The following is a 27,938-nucleotide window of genomic DNA, read 5'->3' on the forward strand; positions in this document are numbered from 1 at the left end:
ATCTGCAACAGTCCTTCTACAGGGCCTAATTTAAAGGGCTTACTTGTTCCATTTTGTGATAAATGTCCAAATGCAGTGCACAAGGAATTAACAAAGCCTACGAAATAGGTAATCATTTTTTTAATTTTTTTCCAAACATTTAAAATCACAGAATTTTTAATAGCAGATTCTATTACATTTGATTCTCACTATTTACACATTTCTACTTCAGAAGTCTTCAGTGGACTGAGGGGCTGCAATTAAAAATGGAGAATGCATGTAACAAAAGGAGGCATCAAAACATTTAAAAAAATCTAAACATCTAAGAGGAAATAAATAACTCGAGTATGAATAATTACACAAATTAGAATCTATTTGCCTCTAAATGTTATTTTAACACTGGTATAAACCAATGCAAAATCAGATGACCCTTGTGTAAAAACCTCACTGAATAGCAAATTTACTCCATAGTGTTGAAACATCCCACCCTAAATAGACATATTTATGTTGTCATTCATTCCTGTTCATACAGCACTTGTTCTATGTATTCATAATATATCCTAAGCAAAGCATACTGGGTAACTATACAGTGAGGGAGGAAAACTTAAATTAGTTCATAGAAAGTTTTTCAACTACATTTTGGCTTCACTCAGTGCCAAATATTATTTAAACAGTTTAGATCAATGTACAGGTGACAATTGCCTATCCTGTTGCAGATGTGAAAGCAGTCACATTAACTATTGTGTTATTTTGTGTAAGGGCTTCTGATGTTCTCTGCAGCAATTCTTCTCCCCACTCTGAAGAGTCATCATCCGAACACATCTTGGCAGAGACCAAACTAGAAGGCACCTCCTTCAGATCATCCATTGGAATTGTTTCTGAAACATAAGCTTGTAATGTCACCTTTAACCTCTGAATCCCTGTGAATTAGAAAAATGTAAAGTTAGATTCTATTATAATCAAAAATTGTGTGTGAACATAGATCCTTTCACAAATAAACAGCCATTTAAAGAGTCAGAAGAATAATGTATTTGAAAAGCTGCTTGGATGGAGGGTTCATTTAAATTCCATAAATTAGATTAGGGGGATACAAAATGCTTATGTATTGAACTGACTTGAGGGTGTCCTGATTACAGATTAAAGCTATATCATGTTAGGTGTACGTCAAGTGCAGATTCATTCCATTTATTCATTAAGAAACTGGATGAGTCACTTCACAAAATTAAAATACCACATACTAAAGGGTAGTCTGATGTTGAGTGAGGAACTGAGCAGTCATTATTAAAATAGTTTGTTTCCCTCCCTGTTGGGTCTCCATAAAATGAGGTTTTAAAAAGCAGGCTACAAGACTACTTGTCATTCTACTATATCTCAGCTAAAGTTGGGTAAATTGCTGGAATTCTACACTTTGGAGAAACAATAGCGAGTGGTGTTACTTGACTGAGGCACACAGATTGATGAAGAGAATGGGTTGTGTTTGAATTGCATGCCTGCTTCAGTTTTCAGACAAGGAAGCACGATGAAGAGTGGTGTAGTGGTGCACAATATCAAGGTGCATCTCAAATTTCAATCTGTTCTTTCTTTGCCTGGAATAGACAATAGGTGCAGGAGCAGGCCATTCGGCCCCTCGAGCCAGCACCGCCATTCAATGTGATCATGGCTGATCATCCCCAATCAGTACCCCGTTCCTGCCTTCTCCCCATATCCCCTGACTGTTATCTTTAAGAGCTCTATCTAGCTCTCTCTTGAAAGTATCCAGAGAACCGGCCTCTACTGCCCTCTGAGGCAGAGAATTCCACAGACTCACAACCCTCCATGAGAAAAAGGGTTTCCTCGTCTCCGTTCTAAATGGCTTACCCCTTATTCCTAAACTGTGGCCCCTGATTCTGGACTCCCCCAACACCAGGAACATGTTTCCTGCCTCTAGTGTGTACAAACCCTTAACAATCTTATATATTTCAATAAGATCCCCTCTCATCCTTCTAAACTCGAGTGTGCAAGCCCAGCCGCTCCATTCTCTCAGCATATGACAGTCCCGCCATCCCGGGAATTAACCTTGTAAACGAACGCTGCACTCCCTCAATAGCAAGAATGTCCTTCCTCAAATTAGGGGACCAAACCTGCACACAATACTCCAGGTGTGGTCTCACTAGGGCTCTGTACAACTGCAGAAGGACCTCTTTGCTCCTATACTCGACTCCTGTTGTTAAAAAGGCCGCTTTCTTCACTGCCTGCTGTACCTGTGTGCTTATTTTCAGTGACTGATGAACAAGGACCCCCAGATCCCATTGTGCTTCCCCTTTTGTGGCGGCGCGGCTCTGGCTGCAGCGGCTCTCCGGCAGTCCTGTTTGTTTTGTGTTTTTTGGGTTGTTTATTTTCGTTTTGGTTAGTCTAGTTTTGGTTTTTAGTTTGTGTTTTGGGGGGGGGGGGTTGAAACGGGGCTTGCTGTCTCTCCCTGCGGGGGAATGCGACTTTTTTGTCGTATTCCCCTTCTCTGCCTCCGTCTGCGCTGAGGCCTAATGGCGGAGCTGGCGACCTCGAGGCCGCCAGGACTCGCACTGAGCTCGCTCCCGTGAGGACGGCCCGGCTCGGGGCTGGAACAGGGCTTTCGTGAGGGGCTGTGACGGCCGGCCCGAGGAAGGAACGGTGCTCCCGTCGGAGTAGCCGAGCTCGGGGAGGTACGGCGTTCCCAGCCCGAGGGAAGAAGCGGCGCCCAATCCGGGGCGGCCCAGCCCGAGGGGGAGCGGTGCCCGGTCGGGGCGGCCAGCGCGAGTGAGGGAGGCGCCAGTCGGGGGGCGGCCAGGGGGAGAAGCGGGGAAAGGGAAAGGTAGGGGCAGAAGGGAGACGAGGGGAGGAGAGGCGAACGGAGGGGAGGAGCAAGAAGAGGGAGGAGAGGAGCCAGGGCGGGGCGATGGCGAGAGGGAGGAGCGGAGACGGTAGGGGAGGATCAGACAGAGGGAGGAGCGGCCGGAAGGGGGGAGGACAGAACGAGGGAGGAGAGGCAGGGGGGGGGCGCCTGGAGAGAGGGAGGAGAGGACGAAAGGTAGGGGGGTCAGAAAGAGGGAGGAGGAGGCGGACCGGGTCGGGAGGCCCAAGACAGAGGGAGGAGAGGAGACCCGGTCGGGGCGGCCTGGCGAGAGGGAGGAGCGGCGCCCGGTCGGGGCGGCTCAGCCCGAGGGAGGAGCGGCGCCCGGTCGGGGCGGCCCAGACCGAGGGAGGAGCGGCGCCCAGTCGGGGCGGCCTGGCGCGAGGGAGGAGCGGCGGCCTGGCGCGAGGCTGAGACGGTGGCAGTACTCACGTGAGGGCGATCCGGCTCGGGGCTGGAACGATGCTCCGGGGGCTGGGACGGCAGTTCTGGTGGCGGTGGCCTGAGACCGGGGGTTCGGCCGCGGGCCAGCGGCTGCGTCAGCAGGTCTGGTGAGCGGCAGCTTCGACTACCCCGGGCCGCGGCGTTTGAGCCGCAGGACAGGTTTTAACATCGCCCGGGGGGTATCGCCTCAGCGCAGAAGGAGAAGAGGAGGGAAGAGACTGCAGCCCTAAGACTTTTGCCTCCATCACAGTGAGGAGATGTTGGGTGGACTCACTGTGGTGGATGTTAATATGTGTTTATTGTTGTTTTTTATTGTATTGTATTATATGTATGACTGCTTAAATTTCTTTCAGACTTCGGTCTGGATGACAATAAAAGGCTATTCTATATTCTATTCTTTTCCCAACTTGACGCCATTTAGATAGTAATCTGCCTTCCTGTCCAATGGTCACTGAACTCTCAGTCATGATCTGCATCCATCTCTGATTGTAACAGAGATCATTTCCCATGAAAGATATCCAAAAGATTTAGCAAGGCTTGAATAAGCTCCGGAACCGATCTTTGCCATGTGGTTTGTGGGAAGAGCTTGTGGAAGATGGCCAAATCTAAAAATTTGTTAAATATAATCGGCATTCCATTTTCTTTAGAACTTCAGAAGTGAAAACCATCAGATTGTGGAAATAGATCTGTTTTAACCCCATTTACTTGCAGCATTATTGTAGTAGCTTCATGTCCCGTTAAATATTGTGAATACCTGCTGATGTTGAAATGCTTGTTCATCCATTAAGAGCTCAACAATCATTATTCTTTGCATTCTCTTTAGGTTTAACATACCCAAATTTAAAGACTTGGCTTACCCCTTCAAGAAAATACCTGTAAAAGTATTCAATAACTTTTTGTATACTACTCAAATTTGATCTATTTATTATTTATAACAGTATGTGCAAGATGTGCCTTTTATATCATTTCAATTTTGATGTGCCCAAAGTACAAAATTGTTTATGACTCAATTGGCCCCCTTGGTTATGCATTCTTCATCTAATTAAGGAGAGGAAACTCAGTAGAGAAAATTATGTTTATTTGGCTTTCATCTCCATTGACATAATTAATGGGGTTTTGAGAGTATATAAACATAATTGCAAGTTACTGCCTTCAAATTAAAAGATAATTATTGTCCAATGCTGCAAAAACAAAGTTAAATGTTATGTGTTTCTTACCCAAATTTATTCTATCAGCAACATCTGAAAAAACCAGTCTGAACCATCCAGGTTCACAACAGCCAAAAGCAATGCCAGGGTTTATGTACAGCTTTCCATGAATGAGTTTCCACCAGAGATCTATCTCAGCTTCTGTGGTCTGAGTTTTCAGAAACTGTAAAAAAAAACAAAAACATAATGAATAAGCCAATACATCCGATTTTCAAAAGTAATGCACAATATAGCATGTTCTTTTAATAATCACCCCTCACCTTCAGTCTATTCCTAATAACCTTCAGAGTTCTTCTGGATTTACACAAAGATCAATTGAGTGACAGTACAGGTGCACAACCTTTTATCCGAAAGCCTTGGGACCAGACACTTTTCGTAATTCGGAATTTGTCGGCCTTCGGAATGGAAATTTTTTAACGTAGATTTTAATGGCTGGCTCAGTGGTAGAGTGCTCGGCTCATATCCGCAAGGTCGCGAGTTTGCGCCTTGATCCCGGCAGTTCCTCGGTCGCGAGTTTGAGTCTTCAATGTAGTTTTTTCTTGCAGAATAAATGTCTGTATGAAATGCAGTGTGTTGAATGAATTCCTGAATTTGTAAATGTGACCGCAGCATTGAATCACCTCTCGCACTCATGTCACCCTAGCGGGGCTACATGCCCTTAGGCGGCCAAAGGCGACATTTTCACACTCTTATATCCGTGTGCAGCAGAGGCGACGTGCGTTTGGCGCCAAACGTGAGCTTTGGTGAGCTTTGGTGTGCAGACGACATCCTGGAAAAAATGTCCGGTTTCTTCCAGGTAGGCGATATACCCTCCCGGGCAATATACCTTCCACTTCTCTGTTATGAAGGGGATTTAGTTCCCCTTTCTTCCAGGACCGACCGGAGGCTCCGCTGTCACCTCTGCGGGCCACCCTCGGTGAACGCTCACTCAACTTTGTCTTGGGATTCCTACTCTCCCGCGCAATGTACCCCCACCTTCTCTTTTATGAAGGGGATTTAGTTCCCCTTTCTTCGAGGACCGACCGGAGGTTCCACTGTCACCTCTGCGGGCTGCCCTCGGTGAACGTCCTGTCTCCCTGTCCCTGGGATAGTAGGGGGCGATCAAACAGCACAATACCCCTCTCCCCCTCCAACTCCAGAGGAATCCGCTCCCCGATGGGCCGCTACGGCGACAAGTGGCAGTTCGCCCACAGCCCGAGCTGCGCGACCCCAAGAACAAGACGTACCTTGCACACCATCAGCTTCTGACCATACGGGGAGCGTGTTCCTCTGGAGTTGGAGCGGGGCTGGGCTGGAGTTGCTGATCTGGGATCTCCGTGCTTGCAGTGGGCCTGGGGGTCGGTGTCCCGATGAGCGGGCACAGCTCGAGCTGTGGGCGAACTGCCACTTGTCGCCGTAGCGGCCCATCGGGGAGCGGCTTCTGGTGGTCCTGATGTCTCCGGCCAGTTTGCAGTTTTCCTCTGGAGTTGGAACGGGGCTGGGCTGCTGCTGGCTGTGGGTCTCTGGGATCTCCGTGCTTGCAGTGGGCCTGGGGGTCGGTGTCCCGTTGGTCCTGACGTCTCCAGTGACTGGCATCGCCGACGTGAAGACAGTGCAAAGCCCCCGCGCCGGTGCAATGGGCGGGGAGCTGGAGAGGGGAGGGAAGGGGTCACACACATGGCCGGGAAGCAGAGGGGTGTAGGTGGGGTGAATTTGAAGGGAGCGACAATCTGCTGCTGCCTGCCCGCTGAGATAAAAAGTTCCCACGCAAGACGTGTATCGTGAGTCTACCGTGGGAACTTTTTAACTCAGCGGGCAGGCAGCAGCATATTGTCAATTATTAACCCTCCCGCGCAATATACCCTCACCTTCTCTTTTATGAATGGGGATTTAGTTCCCCTTTCTTCGAGGACTGACCGGAGGTTCCGCTGTCACCTCTGCGGGCCGCCCTCGGTGAACGTTTTCAAGGACCTTTCTTCAAGGACCGAAAAAATGTCCGCTATTCGGAGGTTTTCGTTATTTGGATCTTCGGATAAAAGGTTGTGCACCTGTATTCAAAACTTTAAAGTTCCCGGATTGTCAATTCAATTACCATCGATTTGACCCAGAGAACATTTCATGGAAACTATAATGTACAACCATGGTTAAAGATACAGTTTAGATTTAAAAAACCTTTGTTTAAGTAGTGAGTTTCTAAGTACATCCAAGTATATCTATAGGCATCTCTCTACTCTATCAACTGGCCAACAAACTTAGGATAGGAATTACTAAAAACTTCTCATGGATTATGTATCAAAGACTCATATTTCCTGTAGTTATCACATTTAACCGCTTGTCCATGTGCAAGATAGCGCTCTTTTGTGCCTTCCAACCAGAAGGTTTCTCCCTCTCTAGTAGAGATCTGCCATTCTTCTTCCTCCTTACCTCTTGAATTATAGGAGGCTGTTCAGCCTAAGATGTTTTGAATTATTCATTTGGTCTCATTCTAATATCTCAACACTCTCCCAGTGGAACCATTAGCACGACTGCTCCAAACATAACACACATCTTGGGTGGAATTTCCTACAAATGGCATCATTCTGCAGTGACAATCAATTACATGAAGCAGCAGTATAAAACGAGGGGCAGGAGATTCTGGTTTAGAAGCTACATTAAGCATTCTTGCCTAAATTTAGATATTGGCCATATATCCTTGTCCATGACAACTCAAAAGTCAGCAAGGAAAATAAAACATAATTACTTTTCTAAAATCTGCCCAAACATATAGGCCTGCCGAGTTTTGAAGAACTGGAATCCCAAGTGCAGCCAGACCATCCACAATAATACGGTGCGCTTCCCTCAGTCGCCGTTGATTTGTTGGGAGATAAGTCTTGTTTATCCATTCTACACAGAAGAAAGGTTTACATGTCTATAAGAATTTCCAACGGAAAATCTAATTTCTCAATAGAAATATATTTAACCTACCCCTATCAGCAATTAGCTGTCTCAGAATGCATTGAATAGGCCCTGGACATCGATGAAAACTGGCTAGGCGATTGAGCGCAGAACGGATTTCTTTGTTTCTTGTATGCAAAACTGCAACACGTATCCCACACATGGCAAAATCCTTAAAGTGGAAGGACAGTAAAAACTTCTATTAACATATGCCAAGGGAAATTCATTGCTTAAATAATTGTCAAGCTGCAGAACCATGTCATCTAAATCAAACAACATGTTAATTTAGTAATTTTATTTTAAATAATATATTCCCTGCTAAAATGACATTTTAAAGAACAATTGTCCTTAAAAAAAAATGGAATAGTTCAATAGAATCTCATAAGGCAACACTTTAATGAACAATCACTACAAGATAAAATGTAACATACCTTACTAAATCCCCACATAAAGTGTATCCTTTCTGGATCTGGTGCACTGTGAATATGTACAATAATTATTACCATTCAAAAATAAGTTATTGAGAAGCTGCATAAATCTGCAGAACAAAAATATTTCCAATAAACAATCAATAGACAAAAACGTTGCTTTTACAAAAGTGATGGTATTCTCCACCTCAGAAGGCAGCTAAGGCCAGGTAATTAAATATATTAATGGACACTCGGTCATTGATTACATTCGACAAACTCAATAGATTCCTGTATATTAAGGGAATTAAGGAATATGGGGTTAGTGCAAAAAAATGTCATGAAGGTAAAAGATCACCCATTACCTCACTGAACAGCTGCGTTGGTGTGAGAGGCTAAATGGCCTTATTTAGCTTTCAGATCTAATTTTCTTATGATCCAATTTTGAAATGTGATAAGACAGCAACAAGGCTGGTGAGATGGACAGAAAAAAATGTTGCAATGTTTAAGACAAATTTTGACGGAAAAGGAATGGGAATTTACACGCAATGGAAGGGCACAGAAGGGTGGAAATTAGAATATGTGCTCCAATGCAAGAACGAATGTAGCGGTAGATAAAATTATGAAATAATGAAATGTAAATTTCAAAAAGCTAGTGTACAAAAAATAAAAATAATTGACATTTGTCTACATTTAAATCGATATAAAATAGTGATTTCAAAGAAAGGGAAGTAGTTTGGAATAGGATCTCTAAATGTTTGGTGTCCAGCAGACAGGATTAATAAAGTAACCTTTCTCGAGTAGAAAAAGCAAGCAAGCAATATTGTAACTTTTGAAGAAACCTGAATATGTGAAGTATGATCTGGAGAAAATGCAGATCAATGAAATCGTTTCACTTAGACACAAAAAGCTGGATTAACTCAGCGGGACAGGCAGCATCTCTGGAGAAAAGGAATGAGTGACCCTTCTCGTCCCGAAACATCACCCATTCCTTCTCTCCAGAGATGCTGCCTGTCCCGTTGAGTTACTCCAGCTTTTTGTGTCTATCTTTGGTTTAAATCAGCATCTGCGGTTCCTTCTCACACAAATTATTTTCCTTGTTTAGTTTAGCTGTTAACAAGCTAAGAAACTGACTTAAAAATAAAAAAACACAAAATGCTGGAGTAACTCAAGAGAGTCAGGCGGCATCTCTGGTTCTCCGGAGAGGCTACCTGGTCCGCCAATTTATTCCAGCAAAGCGAGTCTTATTCCAACACTGTGCGTCTTTTTTGTAAGTCAGCATCTGCTGTTCCTAGAGTCTAAATTTAAAAATACTTCAATGTTAATGTTTAGTCTATGGATGTCCATCTGATAAAGTATTAAGTACTGATTTGTCGGCAAAATTAAAGACCATGGCATGTTATTTAATTTCAAAATTGTTCTGGGATGAAATAAAAACAGTAATAGCAGATACATTTCTCTTTTTTTCCCCCAAATTGAGTGAGGTAGTTTTCCCATTGTGTAATATTAATATATTAGTTTATTTTCTCAATAGATTAATAATCTGAAATGAATATACAAGGCTCAATTTTAAAATCTGTGCATTGCACAAACTTAACATTAAACAATGACAAGAACGGTAACCCCCCCAAGGAAGTAGACAATCTTGTGAAATAGGCAATCACATCACAAAAGGAATTTAAAACCAAGATAGGAGAAGTGACACATTTCAGTGGAAAGAATTTAGAGAAGCAAATAATCTAAAGAATAACATTTTCAAGTGGGTGCCAAACACAGAGTTGGGAGTATATGTATATAAATCTTTGAAGGTAGGAGGACGTTAAGGAAGCAGTTAAAAAGACGTACAAGATCTTTGGCAGAGTACAAAAGCAAGAAACTCAAGATGTGTGAATATAAAAATATTTGTTCAGCCACAGTTGTAAGTATGTCTAATTCTGAGCTTCAGGAAGGGCCAAAGGCCTTAGAAAGGGTGCAGAACAAAATGTGAACGGTTCTAGGGACAAATTTCCAGAGCTGGGAATAAATTACTAAATGTGGGAAACACTCACAGATCAGTCAGCATATGTGAAAAGACGAGTAAATTAACATCTTAGATCAAAGAAACAGTCAGAATGTCATTAGAATTAGAACAGCTGGGATTCCTCCCTTTAATACAGGAACGCTTGAGTGAATATTAAATAGAAGTGTTCAAAGACAAAAGTTAAGATGTTAACTAAAGAGAGAAAAACTATTGCAGGAGGGTTGAGTCAGAGAACAATTATTTCTCGTGACCAGCAAAAGTGAATGCCATAAAGAAAAACTTATTGGATAACATAATTACAATCTGTTTGCCTACAGAATTCAGTACTTAAAAGGTATAACCCTTTCAAAATTATGGGGGGAGAATTAAAGAACAGCAATGATCGGTGAATGCACGAGACTGCACATCAAAAACCAGCAAGATTTCAACAAGCCACAAGATAGTTTCATGTGCTGAAACTGCTGATTGCTTCCAACATTTTGTTTCTAGATTTCTGGCATCTGCAATATTCTTTGAGTTTCCTCATTTACTGTAATAATTCTATATTTTTTTCTATTTTTTGAATGCTCCAGCAAAAAACAAATAAAAATGATAAAGGGCAACCAACCCTTGTTGTATTTGGTACTATTTATTCCTACAAGACATGCTTATAAAATAAATCTCTGAATTACAAGGAATAGAAGTGTAGAGATATTTGACTTTACTATTTAATGCATGGATTTTAATTTCGTTAAATTGGTCTGCAGATACTAGTCATTCTTCAAATCTGTAAAACATATATAGTTAATGGCATCCTATTACCTTTGCAGATCAATCTACATAAAATAATTCACATGCTTACTTCAAACTAAGAATACTGGTGAAGTTGATGTCCTCGAACCGTGATAGCATGTAAATTTCATCCATTATTACATGCAATTTGTGTCTACAAAATGATCAAACAAAAGTTAGAGGAAACTCCCAAATTATATATTTATTTTAATTATTTCAGTAAATAAGGGCCAGGGCCTGAATGATTATCCTTTTCCTGATTCCTTAAATCTCTCTGCTCCAACATCCCAGATGAAAACAAGATTTTTGACTTACCAATTTTAAGGATACACTTAGGGATTTCCTGCCCACATTTCCGCGCACATCCATGTGCTCAAGACAGATTAAAGGTCTGGTTAGTTACTCAAAATGCTTTGCACAATTTGGACATAGTTTCAGATTTTTATATGTATGTTTAACTATCCAGATATTACTATGTTTTTTGCTTCAGTGCAGTTTGCTATTCAGCAGCAATTCAATTCCAACTGATTTACCACATCTATGTTTTGGACTCTTTTCAGAAAATAAATACGAACCTTGCTCCTGTAATCTCAAATGCAGTTTTATAAACATCCATCAAAAGACCATAAATGCATATTAAGATTATATATGGAAAAAAAAAAAATCACCATTCCCAAGAATCTTTAAAAAGATTGTCTTAAATGCACTTATGGGCTTTCCATTCCACAACACACTACCACCAACAGCCACCCCAGTACTGATTGTTTTTTTTTTAATTAAAGAAATAAGTTAGTCTACCAGTGATTTTCCAGCATCCTTGTTTCCAGAGCCTTTCTGGATTATCCGTTTTGTAAGACCAACAGAGGTCATGGTCTCCAAGTTAAGTCCAACGGTACCGGAACGGTCCACCTAGGTGCCGAGATACCGGCCCTCAGAGGCATAGTCGGCCACAGAAGTAGGCTATGGGAATGGATCTGGCCAGGCTGGAGTTCCAGAGCCCCAGCCACAGGGGACCAATTCGACCGCCGATCAACCGCAGGGGTCTGCTGTGGGAACGGATCTGCAGGCTCTGGCCAGGCCAGAGCTCCACAACCCTGACCGCAGAGGGCAATTTCGACCCACCAATCAGCGCGGATGTCCTGATGATGTCAGGATCATGGCCTCACCCGGCCTAGGCGCCACATTTTCAGAGGGGGGGGGGGGGGGATTTCAAGTGCGATCTTGTAACTTTGTCCGGATTAAAGGAGGTGCTGGAATAGGAAAAGGAGGTCCAGTTGCTGGAAAATCGATGGTGGATTTAAGCATTGAGGAATGACATCACCAGATGAGCTATTTACACTAACAAATAAAATTAAAAATGTATTCATTCAGAGATTCATGCAAATTTAAATTTAATAATAAACCAATAAAATAAAAAGCATACACTATCTTACTGCATGTGCGAGCTCCTGTTATCCTGCTATTTTTTCCCACCTGATTTTCTCACGCTTTAGAGACCAATTGCAACCACCTTGTCCAAGAACCTACATACAGGCTTCAATGCCAGGATGCAGTGGCCCCTATGAGTAGCTGAAGTGGCATTACATGCACATTGCAACCTACTGTGGCTATAACTACAGGCTTTAGTAATTACCTGCTTTATACACTTCTACATCATGCCATCTTGTATTAAAATAACTTTTTAAAATTCAATCCGATTCAGATAAAACCCATGGTATGATAGAGGGCAGAACAGTCTATAAATACAATAGTTTCCATAGCAAGCTTTGACTTCACACAACTAAATCACTTGTTATTCACCAAGTCTAATCAGACTATGACCTGCTCCAAGCCACTATGTTATTAGTAACTAGCTGTGGAAGTTTACTCGTTCCTCTTCCCTGCAGGCATATATCCAAACTTCACCACAGAGCAGAAACACCAAGTATAAAGAAAACTTGATGTGCCACTATATTTAAAATGCAATAAATGTCATCCAGCTATCCTGCACTCAACATTTAATTGTACATTAAGATACATATATATTCTACAATAGATCTACTGTTTAATAGCTTGTTGCTTTGCAAGATATACAAAAATTCCATTAATACTTTTAGTTTAACGTGTACAGCTACACTCAGTTTCAGGTATTTACATTGTAGCCCCATATCTGTAAATGTTTTTGTTCGCATGCAAATAAAGATTGGCAATCACTCTGCAGCACTGATTAAAGCTAATTTTGTATTGAAACTTTCATTATGACAACATTGCAGCCCAAACAGTGGTAGGACTCAAACCTGTGTGCAAAGTCTAGACAGTCTTTCAGTAACTGTTCAGGGTAAATGTCGCCTAACGGATTGTGAGGGTTGATCAGGATTAAAGCTCTGACTCTGATGCCCTGAAAAAAGAAAAACCGAGAATCGAAGACGCTGAAGATAAAGAAATGGCGAGTTTTCTTAGTCGCCACTCCTTAATTAACAAACAAATAACCAATTAAAATAATATGTAACCATGCTGCAATTAACATACTTCAGAAAGATATACAGTGCCAGAGCTAATTAGACCAAGTGTATTGCAATTCAAAGTAAAAAAATAAAATAAATGCTTCCTTATCATTTAGGGCCCAGGATTTATTTTTAAATCCTAAAGTTTAGGGGCATTTTCGATTATTTTCTCTAAAATTCCCCAAAATCGACAAAACACAAAACTAGCTGGGGCACTGATTGCATAATTCAAGTTACATTAAATAAACCATTTAACATCATAAACTTAAATGACACAACCTGTGTGTTAACTAATCTGTTCTTAAATTGAAGGAAACAAATCTGCAGGACAATGTAACTGATACTTTGACTAGGATTAAAAAAAGACTTGAAATTAAACTCCTCTTTCTAAATTGCTATGCAATTGATTCTGCTGGAAATTGTTTGGAGATATTAAGAGCAGGCAAGATTGGGATAGTTTCCAGGTTCATGTGACAAATTGAACATTTCATGAATTGCGAATAATGTCTGTAGAAACTTAGCCAAGGAAAAAAGTGAAAAGTCGCAAACAAGAAATGTAAGGACTTTGCTGCATGATCCAAAGATTGAACAGCTTTTTCCATGAAATATAGGTGTAATATTCAATATATATTCCATGTCAGACTAGATCAATGCTATTCAGGATCAAGCCCACCATTCAGTAGAATTAAAACAACTATAAACATGCCTTTGTCAGGTATTAGCATTATTCATTAGTAATCCTACAATTTGGGAGTTAACTTCAAAATGTTAAACTAACGTGTTGTAACAAGAAAAGGACTAAGTCTGTTTCAGTTGCAAGATACAAGGTGGAATTGAATAAGTTAATGAATTTTCAGTGCAATTGGGGAACTGGAAATATAAGAATGAGTCTTCAGTAGATTGTGTTCAAACTGTTTATATATAGTAGGAGCTGCATACTCTACACCACTTTTGAAATATGATTTACCTGAACTCAATGGAATCCAACTGTAGAAACAGACAATATATATAACTACTATAAATACAGATTTGGTGTAAGATAAAGGATGAAATTATCATGAATGAGAAATCAAAATAAGAACATTACACTGCTATTGTTGCCCTGACTCTTATCAACAGTAGTTTCACAGATTGTGAAGGATTAATAGTTAAATTAGATATACAAATAAAAACAGCAACTTTATAGTAATATAATTCAAGGTTTGGAGAAGATGTATGATTTACCATCATCTCCAAATTATTGGGACCAGAAAACTCATACCGAAATCATACAATTGAAAAATATGCTGGAATATTACTTCAGGATTGACAAAAGTAAAGGAAAACTGTTTTAAATAATGTTGAAAAACTGTAGAATTTCCCCAGGACACCCAATTTACCCAAACATGAATGAAGGTCTCGACCCAAAACATCATTTATTCCCTTTCCCCAGAGATACTGCCTGACCCGCTGAGTTACTCCATCTTTTTGTGTCTATCCAAACATGAATGACTGATACAAATTGCTCAGTGTGATGAAGACTTAAGATTAATTGAAAGTTGGAATAAATAGAAGATTAAATGGGTGAGATTTGCTTTTTCATCAATGTGAATCCCATCTGGTTTCAAATGATAAGCATAGTGTGGACTCTTATGAAAACAAATGTCTAATCAGGAAAAGAAAAAAAGTTATACAGAAAGGTTAGAGGAAAAAGAGCTTTTATTTTTTAAAAGATGCAGGAAGCATGAAAAAAATCTGACAAGACTACACCAAATCCATGTTATCTATTGATTTACTACCCAATATTCACACACTCAAAGTTGGGTGTGTACTACTGGAATTACTGGAAATGTTGATAAAGTGGCACATTCCTCTATGGCTTTCTCCAGCGAATCCCGCTCGCCTTAAGATAAATTAGATTTGATGTCTTGTGCCAACAAAAATTGAAATATCAATGGTCGATGTGTGGCCAGAGCAACAATTGGAGTTGTAATCAGCAACATGAACATCTGGGGGTCAGAGAGACGGGCAGATGTGCAACAAAGCCAGGGTCCAGAGTGTGGGTAACATTGGTGGCCCAGGTCACGGTCAGGATCAGGAACATGGGTAGGATTAGTCACAGCAAGGGTCTGCATTGCTTGAAACTTCCAAGCTAACTACAAGCTTAAATTTATTTGGAAGTTGGAGTTGATTGCTGTATGCCACTGCAGCCTTGGAATCATTGCCAGCAGTCTTAAAGATTATTTTGTGTTTTTGTTAGAGCATACTCCGTGCCCCCATCTTCCACGAATGAGGACTTAGTTTATAGATGACCTAACAAAAAACATTAAACTATCCGCGCATTGCCAGACAGAACATTAATAATTGTGAGACACCTGGATTGCGGCAAGCAGTTTTGGTCTCCATATCCAAGAGGATGTACTTGCTACAGAGGGTATGCAATGACAGTTTACCATACAGCTTCCTGACATGGTCAGTGTGTCTTATCATTGTCATATGTCAAGATTTGTACAATTGGGCCACTACACGGAGTGCAGAAGATTAAGGAGAGATGTAATTAAAACTAAATACTGACAGAATCCAGTAGGCTGCAAGCAGGCAGAATGCTTCAGACTAGAACCAGGATTCATGCTCTCAGGAAATAGGTTAAGGAATTTAGGACTGGAATGGGGGAGAAATTTCTTAACTCGAAGGTGGTGGATTTCAGAAATTCTCTACCACAGGTGGTGAGGGAGGCCAAGTCATAACATGTGTTTAACAAGGAGAGCAAGCAATTGGTTTCTAGACACAAAAGGTAACAGAGTCTGTGGAGAGCAAATGGAAACAAACATCAAAATGATCAAATCAGGGGGACTGTAAGTAACTTATTAATATAGAAGACCAGTCAGAATCATTTTGAATGGCAGAGTAAACTTGAAAGCCTAAATTACCTAATCCTGCTGTTTTTCCCACCCCCCGTTTCTAATATTAAAAAAATAGGAATAATGGTAACATGCTGACAGTGTTAGCTGTTTAAAAAAACTAATTTACTATTATTAATTAGTTATTTTGGGCTCATAACAAAAAACAGACAGCAGCAATAAAATGCCGTTACAATAAGTGAAATGGTTAACAGTAAAATGACTAAGGTAGTCAACTATCTCAAATAAAGTGGCAAGAGATGGCAGCATACGGATTAAACAAATTTTGAACATAGAGCACACAAAACTCCATTCCGATCCAAAGAAGGGGAACGGGAAAGCACAGCGAGGCAGAGTAGTAGGAAATAAATTGGACCAACCAGGGGAAAAAAATGTAATAAAAGCATCAGCAATCATAAAAGGTTTGAAATAATAAATGAGGGGGATGTAGATAATGATAAGAGCAAGGTAATATGCTGCAAAAAAAACAAACAAACAGTAATACTAGGATGGAGACAAGAACATTAGTTAGATTTTTTAATATTACAGACAACAGGAGATCAATACAGTTTCACAATGATTTAGTTTAGTTTAGAGATCCAGTGCGGAAACAGGCCCTTCGGCCCACCGTGCCTGTGCCGACCAGCAATCCCCACATATTAACACTATCTATCCTACTCACACTAGGGACAATTTACATTTATACAAAGCCAATTAACCTACAAACCTGTACGTCTTTGGAGTGTGGGAGGAAACTGAAGATCTCAGAGAAACCCCACACGGTCACGGGGCGAACGTACAAACTCCGTACAGACAGCACCTGTAGCCGGGATCGAACCAGGGTCTCTGGCGCTGAAAGTGTTGTATGGCAGCAACTCTACTGCTGCGCCACCATGCCTGATTTCAAAGAACCCTGGACATAAAGCTCCTGGCAATTTCTGCATCATGAAGGTCATCATCAACTAGGTTAATCAGCCAAGCACTTTAAGAGAATCCTCCAGACAACAAACCAGAATTTTTTTTAAAGCACAAAAAGGTTTCACAGAACACAAAATAAAGACTGAAATGTGTAATATTGAGTTAAAATATCAAATAAGCTTAATGAGCATTCTAGCTTAATGTTGCCTTTCTTATAGCAAGACAAGCAAACCTGTACATAATACTCCAAATGCAGCCTCACCAAAATCTTGCACAACTGCAACACAACTTTCCAACTCTATATCAATGCCCTGACTGATGAAGGCCAACGTACCAAACAACTTCACCACCCTGTCTACCTGTGATCCCATTTTCAGGGAACTATGTACTTGTACTCCCAAGTCTCTCTGTTCTACCACACTCCCTAGGGCTCTACCATACACAATGAAAGTCCAGTCCTGGTTTGACTTCCCAAAATGCCACACCTTAAATTTAACTGAATTAAACAACATAATTTGCCATTCCTGAACACACTTACTTTTCAGATCGAGATTCAGTTGTAATTCTTAATAACCTTCTTCACATTCTACAATACCATTTATTATAGTATAACCTGCAAATTTACTAATCTTATCCTGTACATTCCCATCCAAATCATCTTTATAATTGACAATCAATAATGGACCCAATATCAATCGCTGAAGAACATCCCAAGTCATCGTCACTCTTTGCCTCCTACCATCATGGCAATTATATATCCGATTAGCTGGCTCTCCCTAGATCCCATTCAATTTAACCTTCCAGACTAGCCTAAAATGCAGAACCTTGGTAAAACAGATTTGACGCACAACCATGAACTGACTATCTTTAATTAGTCCTTCTCTATCCAAATGCTGGTACATCCTCTCCCTCAATCATCCCCACCCACCGAGTAACTTACCCACTGCCCTGTAGTTCACCGGCTTGACCCTGCAGCCCTTCATAAATAACAGTATAACACTAGCCACCTTCCAGTCTTCCAGAACTTCACCTGTGGCTAAAGAATGTTACATATCTTTCTGGAGGTTTTGTTTTTAAAATAGCAAAAATAATTAAAAAACAATAGATGGGTCCAAGTGAGGAGATGTCAATGGGCAGATGACGCCTGGGAGTGAGGGAGTGCTGAAGAAAGCAACAGGCTATTTTTGGAGGCTTTAAAGGGCTGCAGATTAGATTTGATAAGAAACTAAGGTAACGAATGGAATTACAGTGCTATCCATAATGTTTGGGACAAAGACCCATTTTTTTTATTTGCATCTGCACGACACAATTTGAGATTTGTAATAGAAAAAAAATCACATGTGGTTCAAGTGCACTTTGTCAGATTTCAATAAAGGCCATTTTTATACATTTTGGTTTCACCATGTAAAAATTACAGCTGTGTTTATACATGGTTCCCTCCCATTTCAGGGCACTATAATGTTTGGGACACATGGCTTCACGGGTGTTTGTAATTGCTCATGTGTGTTTAAATGCCTCCTTAATGCAGGTATAAGAGAGCTCTCAGCACCTTGTCTTTCCTCCAGTCTTTCCATCACCTTTGGAAACTTTTATTTCTGTTTATCAACATGAGGACCAAAATTGTGCCAATGAAAGTCAAAGAGGCCATTATGAGACGAGGAAACAAGAATAAAACTGTTAGAGACATCAGCCAAACCTTAGGCTTACCAAAATCAACTGTTTGGAACATCATTAAGAAAGAGCACTGTTGAGCTTACTAATCGCAAAGGGACTGGCAGGCCAAGGAAAACCTCCACAATTCTCTCTATAATAAAGAAAAATCCCCAAACACCTGTCTGACAGATCAGAAACACTTTTCAGGAGTCAGGTGTGGATTTGTCAATGACCACTGTCTGCAGAGGACTTCATGAACAGAAATAGAGGCTACACTGCAAGATGCAAACCACTGGTTAGCCACAAAAACAGGATGGCCAGGTTACAGTTTGCCAATAAGTACTTGAAAGAGCAATCACAGTTCTGGGAAAAGGTCTTGTGGACAGATGAGATGAAGATTAACATATCAGAATGATGGCAAGAGCAAAGTATGGAGGAGAGAAGAAACTGCCCAAGATCCAAAGCATACCACCTTATCTGTGAAACAGTGGTGGGGGTGTTATGGCCTGGGCATGTATGGCAGCTGAAGAAAACTGGCTCACCCATCTTCATCGATGATACATCTGCTGATGATAGTAGCATAATGAGTTCTGAAGTGTATGGACACATCCTATCTGCTCAAGTTCAAACAAATGCCTCAAAACTCATTGGCCGGCAGTTAATTTTACAGCAAGACAATGATCCCAAACATACTGCTAAAGCAACAAAGGAGTTTTTCAAAGCTAAAAAATTGTAAATTCTTGAGTGGCCAAGTGAATCACCCAATCTGAACCCAATTGAGCATGCCTTTTATATGATGAAGAGAACTAGCCCCCAAAACAAGCATTAGCTAAAGAAGGCTGCAATACAGGTCTGGGAGAGCATCATCAGAGAAGACACCCAGCAACTGGTGATGTCCATGAATCACAGACTTCAAGGAGTCATGCAAAGGATATGCAACAAAATATTAAACATGACTATTTTCATTTACATGACATTACTGTGTCCCAAACATTATGGTGCCCTGAAATGGGGGGGGACTATATATAAACACAGTTGTAATTTCTACATGGTGAAACCAAAATGTATAAAAATGGCCTTTATTAAAATCTGACAATGTGCACTTTAACCACGTGTGATTATTTTCTATTACAAATCTCAAATTGTGGAGTACAGAGGCAAATAAATAAATAATGGATCCCAAACATTATGGAGGGCACTGTATAAGGCGGCATGATGAGTAGATGTGAACAGTGGGTGGAGGAGGGAAAAGAGAAAGAGAGAACAGAAATCGAGTGGGTTAAGTATGTAGGTGATTGGTAGATGGAATCAAGTTTGGGGGAGAGCAGTAAGAGAGAAACAGGGTAACAGGGGACAGAGTGGTGGAAGGAGGGAGCATACTCTTAATACAAGCATATAAACACTTTTTATGAAATGTACATCCCAATTCCTGAAGACGTATCATGCATCTGTACATAAATTGGCTTTCCTAGCAAAAATATTACATCTGGGTCTAAAACGTAGCAAAGCATACCTTTTCCTTTGCGTGCTGCATCCCTGCTTCAAGCTTATCCACTGTTAGTCGAAAGGGTAAACTTTCATATTCCGATATCTAGAAATGAATATTAAAAAAAATCTTAGCCTATCCAAAAACAGTATTGTCAATGAAAATGGAAACAAAGGAAACGTATTACTCACGCACCTTACTATCCAAATGAACATGCACAGCTTGCACTTCCCCATAAAGGTCCATGTATGGATTCACGCCACCATAATAGGGAGTTGGAATCAGGTAGCCATCTTAAAAAAAGAAATATGTTTAATTGGATTTTAAATAGAACAAGTGTAATAAAATAAAATGTAATGGATGCACCCACCTCCAGGGTCAAACAAGACCATAGAAAGTGCAGCAAAAATGGAACAACATCCATTCATAATTATAATCTGAAAAGAACCAAGTACATGGAGTTAATATTGGTATTATTATAAAAAAGGCAATGGCCAATTACGTATTTTTAATATTAGCTATATTTTGATTAACTAAAAATATTTCACAACCCCCATGCCCAAAGACTACAGACTATTTAGCATCACAATCACATGCAACTGAGCTTTTGAAGAATAATTTGAAACAAAACAAAAAGTCTCTTTATGCTGCAATCATTCAGAGAAACAGCAGAATTTCTCACACCGAAGCTAAGACCCAGTGCTTAAATTTACAACGTTGTATCTTTACATTGAAATGCAATTTCACAAAACAAAGCAATTTATGTACTCCTACAGTAAACAGAAACAAGAGTTAATTTAACTCAATCCAAAGACTTCATCTTATTAGGTATATGTTGCAGTTAACTCCAAATTTTGTGAACTTAACGCTGACATTTGTAAGAAAATATTTATTTACTGATCCACCAAGCAAGAATTTTAAAGGATACTCCACAACAAGGCCCTGCACATTATGCGCCTTTTGCAATGCAACGTCATATCTGAGGTGGCCAAAGCAAGCCCCAGCAATATATTGAAATAAAGCTGCCAGCAAATCATGTCTCCAGAGATAAATGGCATCAGCTACAATAAAACAAATACTGAACATTCATTAGTATTCTAAATACTTCAGAAACATTCCAAAAAAATCATAATTTCTCAAATCTAAAATGCTTCCAGGCACCCAAAAATCTAAATTAGCAAGCTTCTGGTAGATATTTCAAAAATAATAAATTTTCAAATGAAACTATTTAAAATATTTTTAAATTACAAACTCCTCATCCATGGCTTACGCAATTCCTCTCTTTCATTTAAGGCAGACAAAGTACCCTTTACATCTTCTTGGACGTGTCCCACATCATCATGGCAGGGAGTCCAAGCATGAATACAGGCATTTAGCCCAAGTACCCTCAACCACATTGAAAGACCATGGAAAAAAACAGCATTAGAGCTCCACCTACTGCCTAACTGCAAATGCTGAGTCTCATCATCATTATCACACAAACTATTGACCTTTTTTTGTCATTCTATCTATCCACAATGAAATTTACTGGATAATAATCACAACTGACTGTATGAATCGACTGCATCAAGGGTTTTCTCCTAACTTCAATAAAATCACAGAAATTTGCAGTTTGGTAAACAGAATAATCATTTACTTTTCTCCTCTAACTTTGAAGAAGGTATTGAAACATGGTATTGAAAAAAAATATGGCAAGTATATTTCTCGAAGCTGAAGCTGTTGAATGAATTGATTCTCCATATATGAGAAATATTTATGGAACCAACTTACCAACACCCTATGGAATCATCTGGATAAATATCAGGATAAAAATTGTAAAATCTTAATGAAAAATTATACGCTGGCATTTGGGAACCCACACGTTTAACAATAAAAATAAGCTTTGTTGCATTTTAACTGCACAAGTCAAGCACTATTTCCATATGCTTCCTTATTTCACTGAAAAGCATTCTATATTAGAAAGACAGTTTCAGGTCCAATTGCTCAACCCCAAATAATAGTATAACATAAAAGAATAAATGAGCTGTAAAGACAAAAGCAAACACTGGCATTTCTTACCTCCTCTGAATGTAATGTTTTTGGAGCTCTGGTATAATCAGTAAGAAATTTCGCAATTTCCTCCCTGAAACTAAAGCACACAGTTAATACAGAAAAGAATCAACAACTTTGATTCATTGACATTGTAAATAAATAATGCTACAGCCTAAATTGAGAAAAACATCATTTAAACTATCCTTGAAATCAAGTCCTCAATAATCAATTTCAGTGTGAAATTATAATAAATAATGACCATCCATTACCCATGCACACTAGTTCTATGTTATCTCACTTTCTTATCCACTCCACAAACACTAGGAGTCAATTTAAAGAGGCTACTTAACCTAGAGACCTCTACCTCTTTGGGGGGGGGGGGGACTGAAGCACCTGAAGAAAACTCACGCATCCACAGGAAGAGTGTGAAAACTCCACACAGACAGCACCTGAGGTCAGGATTAAACCCTCTGACACTGGGGCAGCGGTTCTACCAACTGTGCCAGTGTGCCTCCCTAATTCCTCATCTTCGACTGGATTAAAACGTGCATCTTGCACTAATCCAGGAGCCCAACCACTACATTACCATACAAAACCTAAAGCAAATATCTTAGTTTAAATACCATTAATCAATTATACTGAATTTAATCTGGATGTAGGGTATATGATATTGATCTTCAAATAGCCAGCACTTATATCTCAGACTAAAACTAGATTGTACACTATTTAATGCTTCACAACTTGATATGCTGGCTGTGAAATATATAATTACTAGGTCCTTTTTCCAGCTAAATTTGTAGTATTCTGAATCAAGGCAAGAATATTAATTTGAACGGTCTGAATCCAGGTAAGAAATGGCACCACATAGAACATAATTGTACAACATAAACCACATTTCATTGTTTCAATATTGGTTTGTAAAAATGTCATGTAATTATCAGTTTAGTTAATACCGCAACCAGTAACTATACTTTTGGTACATGTAAATGTCATGAGTTGTTCAAGTTCTTAAGGGACCCAAGATAATAAATTAGTTGTGAACAAGTACAAGGGGCAATTGATGAAACGGTATAAACCATAAGCATTGGAAAATGTATATAGAAATCATAGAGTGGCTCATGAAGCATCACATTTTTGTTAATTGTGGTTGCACTACAAGATGACGCCCGAGTAGGTGACTCTTTATGGGCCAGTCCCAGAAGAGGATCTGCTACAATTGCTCCAATCTTAAATCTTTTCACTGTCAAAGGCTTGATTGTAATCATGTATCGTCTTTTTTTTTGACTGAGGAGCATGCAAACAAAAGCTTTGTACTGTACCTCAGTACATGTGACGATAATAAACTGAGCTAAACTGAAAAGAAACATCTTCATTTATAACTTTAAGATCAGTTGAAAAAATATATATATTTTCTCATTCTAACAGGATTCATTAGAAACAGAAGATCAATACACGCAGATTCTAGAAATAAGTATAGAAGTATATGAATATAGAAGACACTGAAAATATTCAACGGTCAGACAGCATTCGTGAGGATCTCTCTCTCCACAGATGCTACCCGACCTGCTCAGCTTCACCAGCATTTTCTGTTTTTGTACGTTTGTTAGAAAGTAGACTGCTTTGTTTTAAATATTTATTTAAAGTAGCCTACTACGTACTGTCAAACTAAGTTCAGTTCTGGCTATACATGCTTTTTGATAATACTGTACCATCAGGATGATGGGAAGAGGGGTGTAGGAGGTGGAAGAAACAATTTTTTAACTTCACTTGTGTGGTAACCTGGTACGGTTGAATGGTCAATCACAATAGAATTTAGGTTTTAACTGCATCTACGAGGAGCACACAAAACATTCCTCCTGTTCTCATATCAAAGCTAAAAATTACACAATGTTTTCTAATGTTCATACAATTGTTTGATTTCCCTTTAGAAATTAGCCAAATATACTTGCCTCTCAATTCCTTGAACACAGGAATATTGTAACAAGTCAGGTGCAATACTCTTTCCACCATTACGTCTGTTGAACTGTGGCCAGGGATTTAAAAAAGATTGCATTTACACACGTATCAAAAATTAAATGTTGAAGTCTTTAAAATCATTTAATCTTTCAATAAACAAATATGCTACAGCTTTATATACTGAAATCTCAATTTTGATGAGTAGATTAATAATTCAATATAAACTTAATTCTGACATAAATGTAACCAAATTAGTATGATTTATGTAAAATCTACATCTAAAAATATTTCCACCAATCTACAAAAGGATACAAAGGACATTTATTATCACATACACCAAATGGTGTAGTGAAATTTGACTTGCCATTGCACACACGAATAAAGATAAGACACAACATTAAAGAATTTAACAATAAACATAAAAACATCCCCCCACAATGATTCCCACTGTGGGGGAAGGCAGCAAAGTCCAGTCCCATCCCATGTTCCACTGTTATCTACTACTTTCAATATCCAAAAGGTCACTTTTCAGTCTTTTATATACTTACCCACTCTTCTATTATGTCAAAACAAAGTTTGTTCTCACTAGTTCCCAAATTAAGGATGCCCTAAGAGAAAAGAATTGTGTTTTATTGTCCGTTTGCATATATACATACAAAACATTCATCAATCATGTTATCACACTTCAAGAATTCTGTACACTTGATACTGTATATAAATCTTCTGGTCTAATGAAACCAAAGCAGATTTGCCTCAGAGGGCGGTGGAGACAGGTTCTCTGGATGCTTTCAAGAGAGAGCTAGATAGGGCTTAAAAATAGCGGAGTCAGGGGATATGGGGAGAAGGCAGGAACGGGGTACTGATTGGGGATGATCAGCCATGATCACATTGAATGGCGGTGCTGGCTCGAAGGGCCAAATGGCCTACTCCTGCACCTATTGTCTATTTGATTTGACCTTGTGTGCATCTCTCTTGCAAGATCAGCTCCCCAATGACGTGCAGATGTTCAATCTAAATGACTTGCAGATTAACTCAAATTTACTAAAACATTCGGAGAATGTTGATGTTCCAGCTGGTCTTGTTAAGACATTTGGCAACTCTTCAATTAAGTACGTGAGCTTCAATTGGGGCCAACATGTTTGACCAATTTATCTTCTCATATCAAAGGACTAAATTTAATGTATGCCAGCATTTTTGACCCAGTGACTTAGCAAAAATGATACATAAAACAGTGCTGAAAATCTCATTGCTGTTCTAATAAATATGCACGTTTGAGATTGCATTTAAGATTATTTTCTTTCCATCACCGGCAGGAAATAATCAAAAGTCAGAAAACATGGGCTGCAATTGAAACATGAACTAAGACACAAAATAAGCCATGCTCTCCTCCTGTGCAATAATACAATTCAACTTCTGTCTGCTGCAAATATTAATTTTCTGCTACTGTTACTTAGAAAAGCACATATTTTAAAAGCACATATTCATACTCTTTCACTATTCCCAGAATATATGCAGTTCCAATAGCACTCAAGTAGCTCAACCCCATCAGCACCCGACTATTCCTTCCACAGGTGCACAAAAATGCTGGAGAAACTCAGCGGGTGCAGCAGCATCTATGGAGCGAAGGAAATAGGCAACTTTTCGGGCCGAAACCCTTCTTCAGATTGATGGGGGGTGGCTTGGGAGAAGAAAGGAAAAAGGAGGAAGAAGGGCCCGAGGGCTGAGGGAGAGATAGGAAGGGGAGAAGACAGCAGGGGCTAACAAAATTAGGAGAATTCAACGTTCATGCCCCCAGGATGCAGACTCCCCAAGCGGAATATGAGGTGCTGTTCCTCCAATTTCCGGTGCTGCTCACTCTGGCCATGGAGGAGACCCAGGACAGAGGTCGGATACTGAATGGGAGGGGGAGTTGAAGTGCTGAGCTACCGGGAGGTCAGGTTGGTTAATGCGGACCGAGCAGAGGTGTTCGGCGAAACGATCGCCAAGCCTCCGCTTGGTATTGCTTCCACAGTATGTACCATCTACAATTTGCACTACATTACTTTGAAAGACGACTTCAACATGTCTCAATTTCCTCTACAAATAACATACCATGCTGATATGGACATAAATCACTGTTCTTTCATTGACAGAGTGTTTAATGCAGGAGCTCTCTCCTCAACTGCTTTGTAACATTACTGCAGTGGGTCAAGGTGGCAGCGCTTCCCCACTTTCTCAAGGACTTTGCCAGCCACCGCACACAGATCTAGAAAATGAATTTCAAAAAGCTTCCTTCCAGGTGTCAGGAGTAATTGCACTCAAAATAATTTGCTGGTATTAACCGATAGTTAAAATAAAATCATTGGCAAGATTACACCAGAACACATTAATATCACTTATTCCTGGATTCACTGTAATCTAAAGACATTCCATACTATACCGAGACAAAAGACTGGGTATACATGTTTATTGAGAGGGGTCAGTAACCTTAAAAAAGATAAGTTTATATTTTAATTATATATTTGTTTTTAATTAATAGTTTGACATGTTTTAAATAAATGGTTTAGTATGTTATTTTTGAACATCATTTATATCATTAAATTGTTTTTAAAAGTGTCTGATTATTTGGGACATTTAAACACCTTAAAACATATCTTAGAACCAAAGACCATCAGCAGGGCATCAGGATTTGACTCCCAAGGGCTTGGCTGTCATTCAAGACCCAGTGTGCTCATAGGGCAGTCACAAATACTCACTCTCAAACAAATGGAAGCAGCATAGCCACAAAGGCCACACAACTGTAGACACTTGCCCAACTTACTCATACCCACAATTCTCCACTTTTGTTGTTGTTGTTGTTGTTACATCCTACCTCCATAGTAGTGATCAGAACTACAAACATTATTTCAGCCATTCTTAACCACTGTTTTGTGATTTGACTATTCTTTTGCACTTCTCATTTCACCACTTATTACATCTACCTACCAAAACAGACTCTGACAACTCCTGCCGAGAATAAATTTGATTTGCCATTTACCCGTCTTACTGCAGTCCACACCCCTCTGCCACACAGTGGAATAGTCATGCAGTACTGTGTCTCACAGCTCCAGGAATCAAATCAACATTAACCCCTGGTGCCAATTATGTGCAGTTTGCATTCTTACTGTGACCATGTTTGTTCCAACCCCCTATCCCGGTTGCGCCAGATTCCTCCCATATCCCAAGTGTGCTAGCAACTGTAAATTACTCCAAACATTGGTGGGTAGTTAAGTGAGAATGCACAACAGAAAAAGATAATTTGGTAACGAAATGGGATAGATGATATTTCTCTGAGAAATGGCAAAATTCAAGGGTGTGAATTAATTCCTTTCATTGCATTAAAAAAAAAGAAAAATCGATGCCGTGCTGGCTTGTGGTGGTTGGGTTGGGGTTGGGGCTGGGGACGGGGTTGGGGTTGGGGCTGGGGACGGGGCTAGGGTTGGGGACGGGGTTGGGGACGGAGTTGGGGACGGGGTTGGGGACGGGGTTGGGGCTGGGGACGGGAGTTGAGGACGGGGCTGGGGACGGGGACGGGGACGGGGACGGGGACGGGGCTGGGGTTGGGGACGGGGGTTGGGGACGGGGGTTGGGGACGGGGGTTGGGGACGGGGGTTGGGAACGGGGTTGGGGACGGACTCGGTCCCGGGGCGGCCCTGGACTGGCTGCCTGAGTTAGGCCGGGCTGGAGGATCGGCATCGTCCGCAGCTTCGCTCCCGGAAGTTCACAACTGCGCCGAGGGCCCGGCCTCACCTGGGGGTTAGTGCACTCGTCGTACGGGTCTGCTTCATAGATGCTGGAGCTGCAGTCCAGGGCGCTGTCGTCGCCAATGCGCCGTCCCCTCGCCGACATGTCGCCCTCGGCCGCCATCACTGTCGCCGCAGTATCTTTGGGCCCGACCAATGACGT

The 27,938-nt window shown here is 40.4% G+C and overlaps 1 protein-coding gene across 1 annotated transcript; it reads right to left on the reverse strand.

Annotated features, from left to right (window-relative positions):
* Positions 1–105: 105 nt before the first annotated feature.
* LOC116990551 (1-aminocyclopropane-1-carboxylate synthase-like protein 1) lies at positions 106–27,938 on the reverse strand. Its single transcript, XM_033048336.1, has 14 exons — positions 27,783–27,938; positions 24,563–24,622; positions 24,008–24,081; positions 22,086–22,155; positions 20,398–20,464; positions 20,223–20,320; positions 20,055–20,132; positions 12,885–12,985; positions 10,679–10,762; positions 7,842–7,887; positions 7,441–7,582; positions 7,217–7,359; positions 4,507–4,660; positions 106–899 (listed from the first exon to the last, which is right to left on the reverse strand). Exons 1-14 carry the CDS (start codon positions 27,897–27,899, stop codon positions 682–684), a joined length of 1,452 nt encoding a protein of 483 aa, XP_032904227.1. The 5' UTR covers positions 27,900–27,938; the 3' UTR covers positions 106–681.

The sequence above is a fragment of the Amblyraja radiata genome, chromosome 2, assembly GCF_010909765.2.
Source record: "Amblyraja radiata isolate CabotCenter1 chromosome 2, sAmbRad1.1.pri, whole genome shotgun sequence".
NCBI lineage: Eukaryota > Metazoa > Chordata > Chondrichthyes > Rajiformes > Rajidae > Amblyraja > Amblyraja radiata.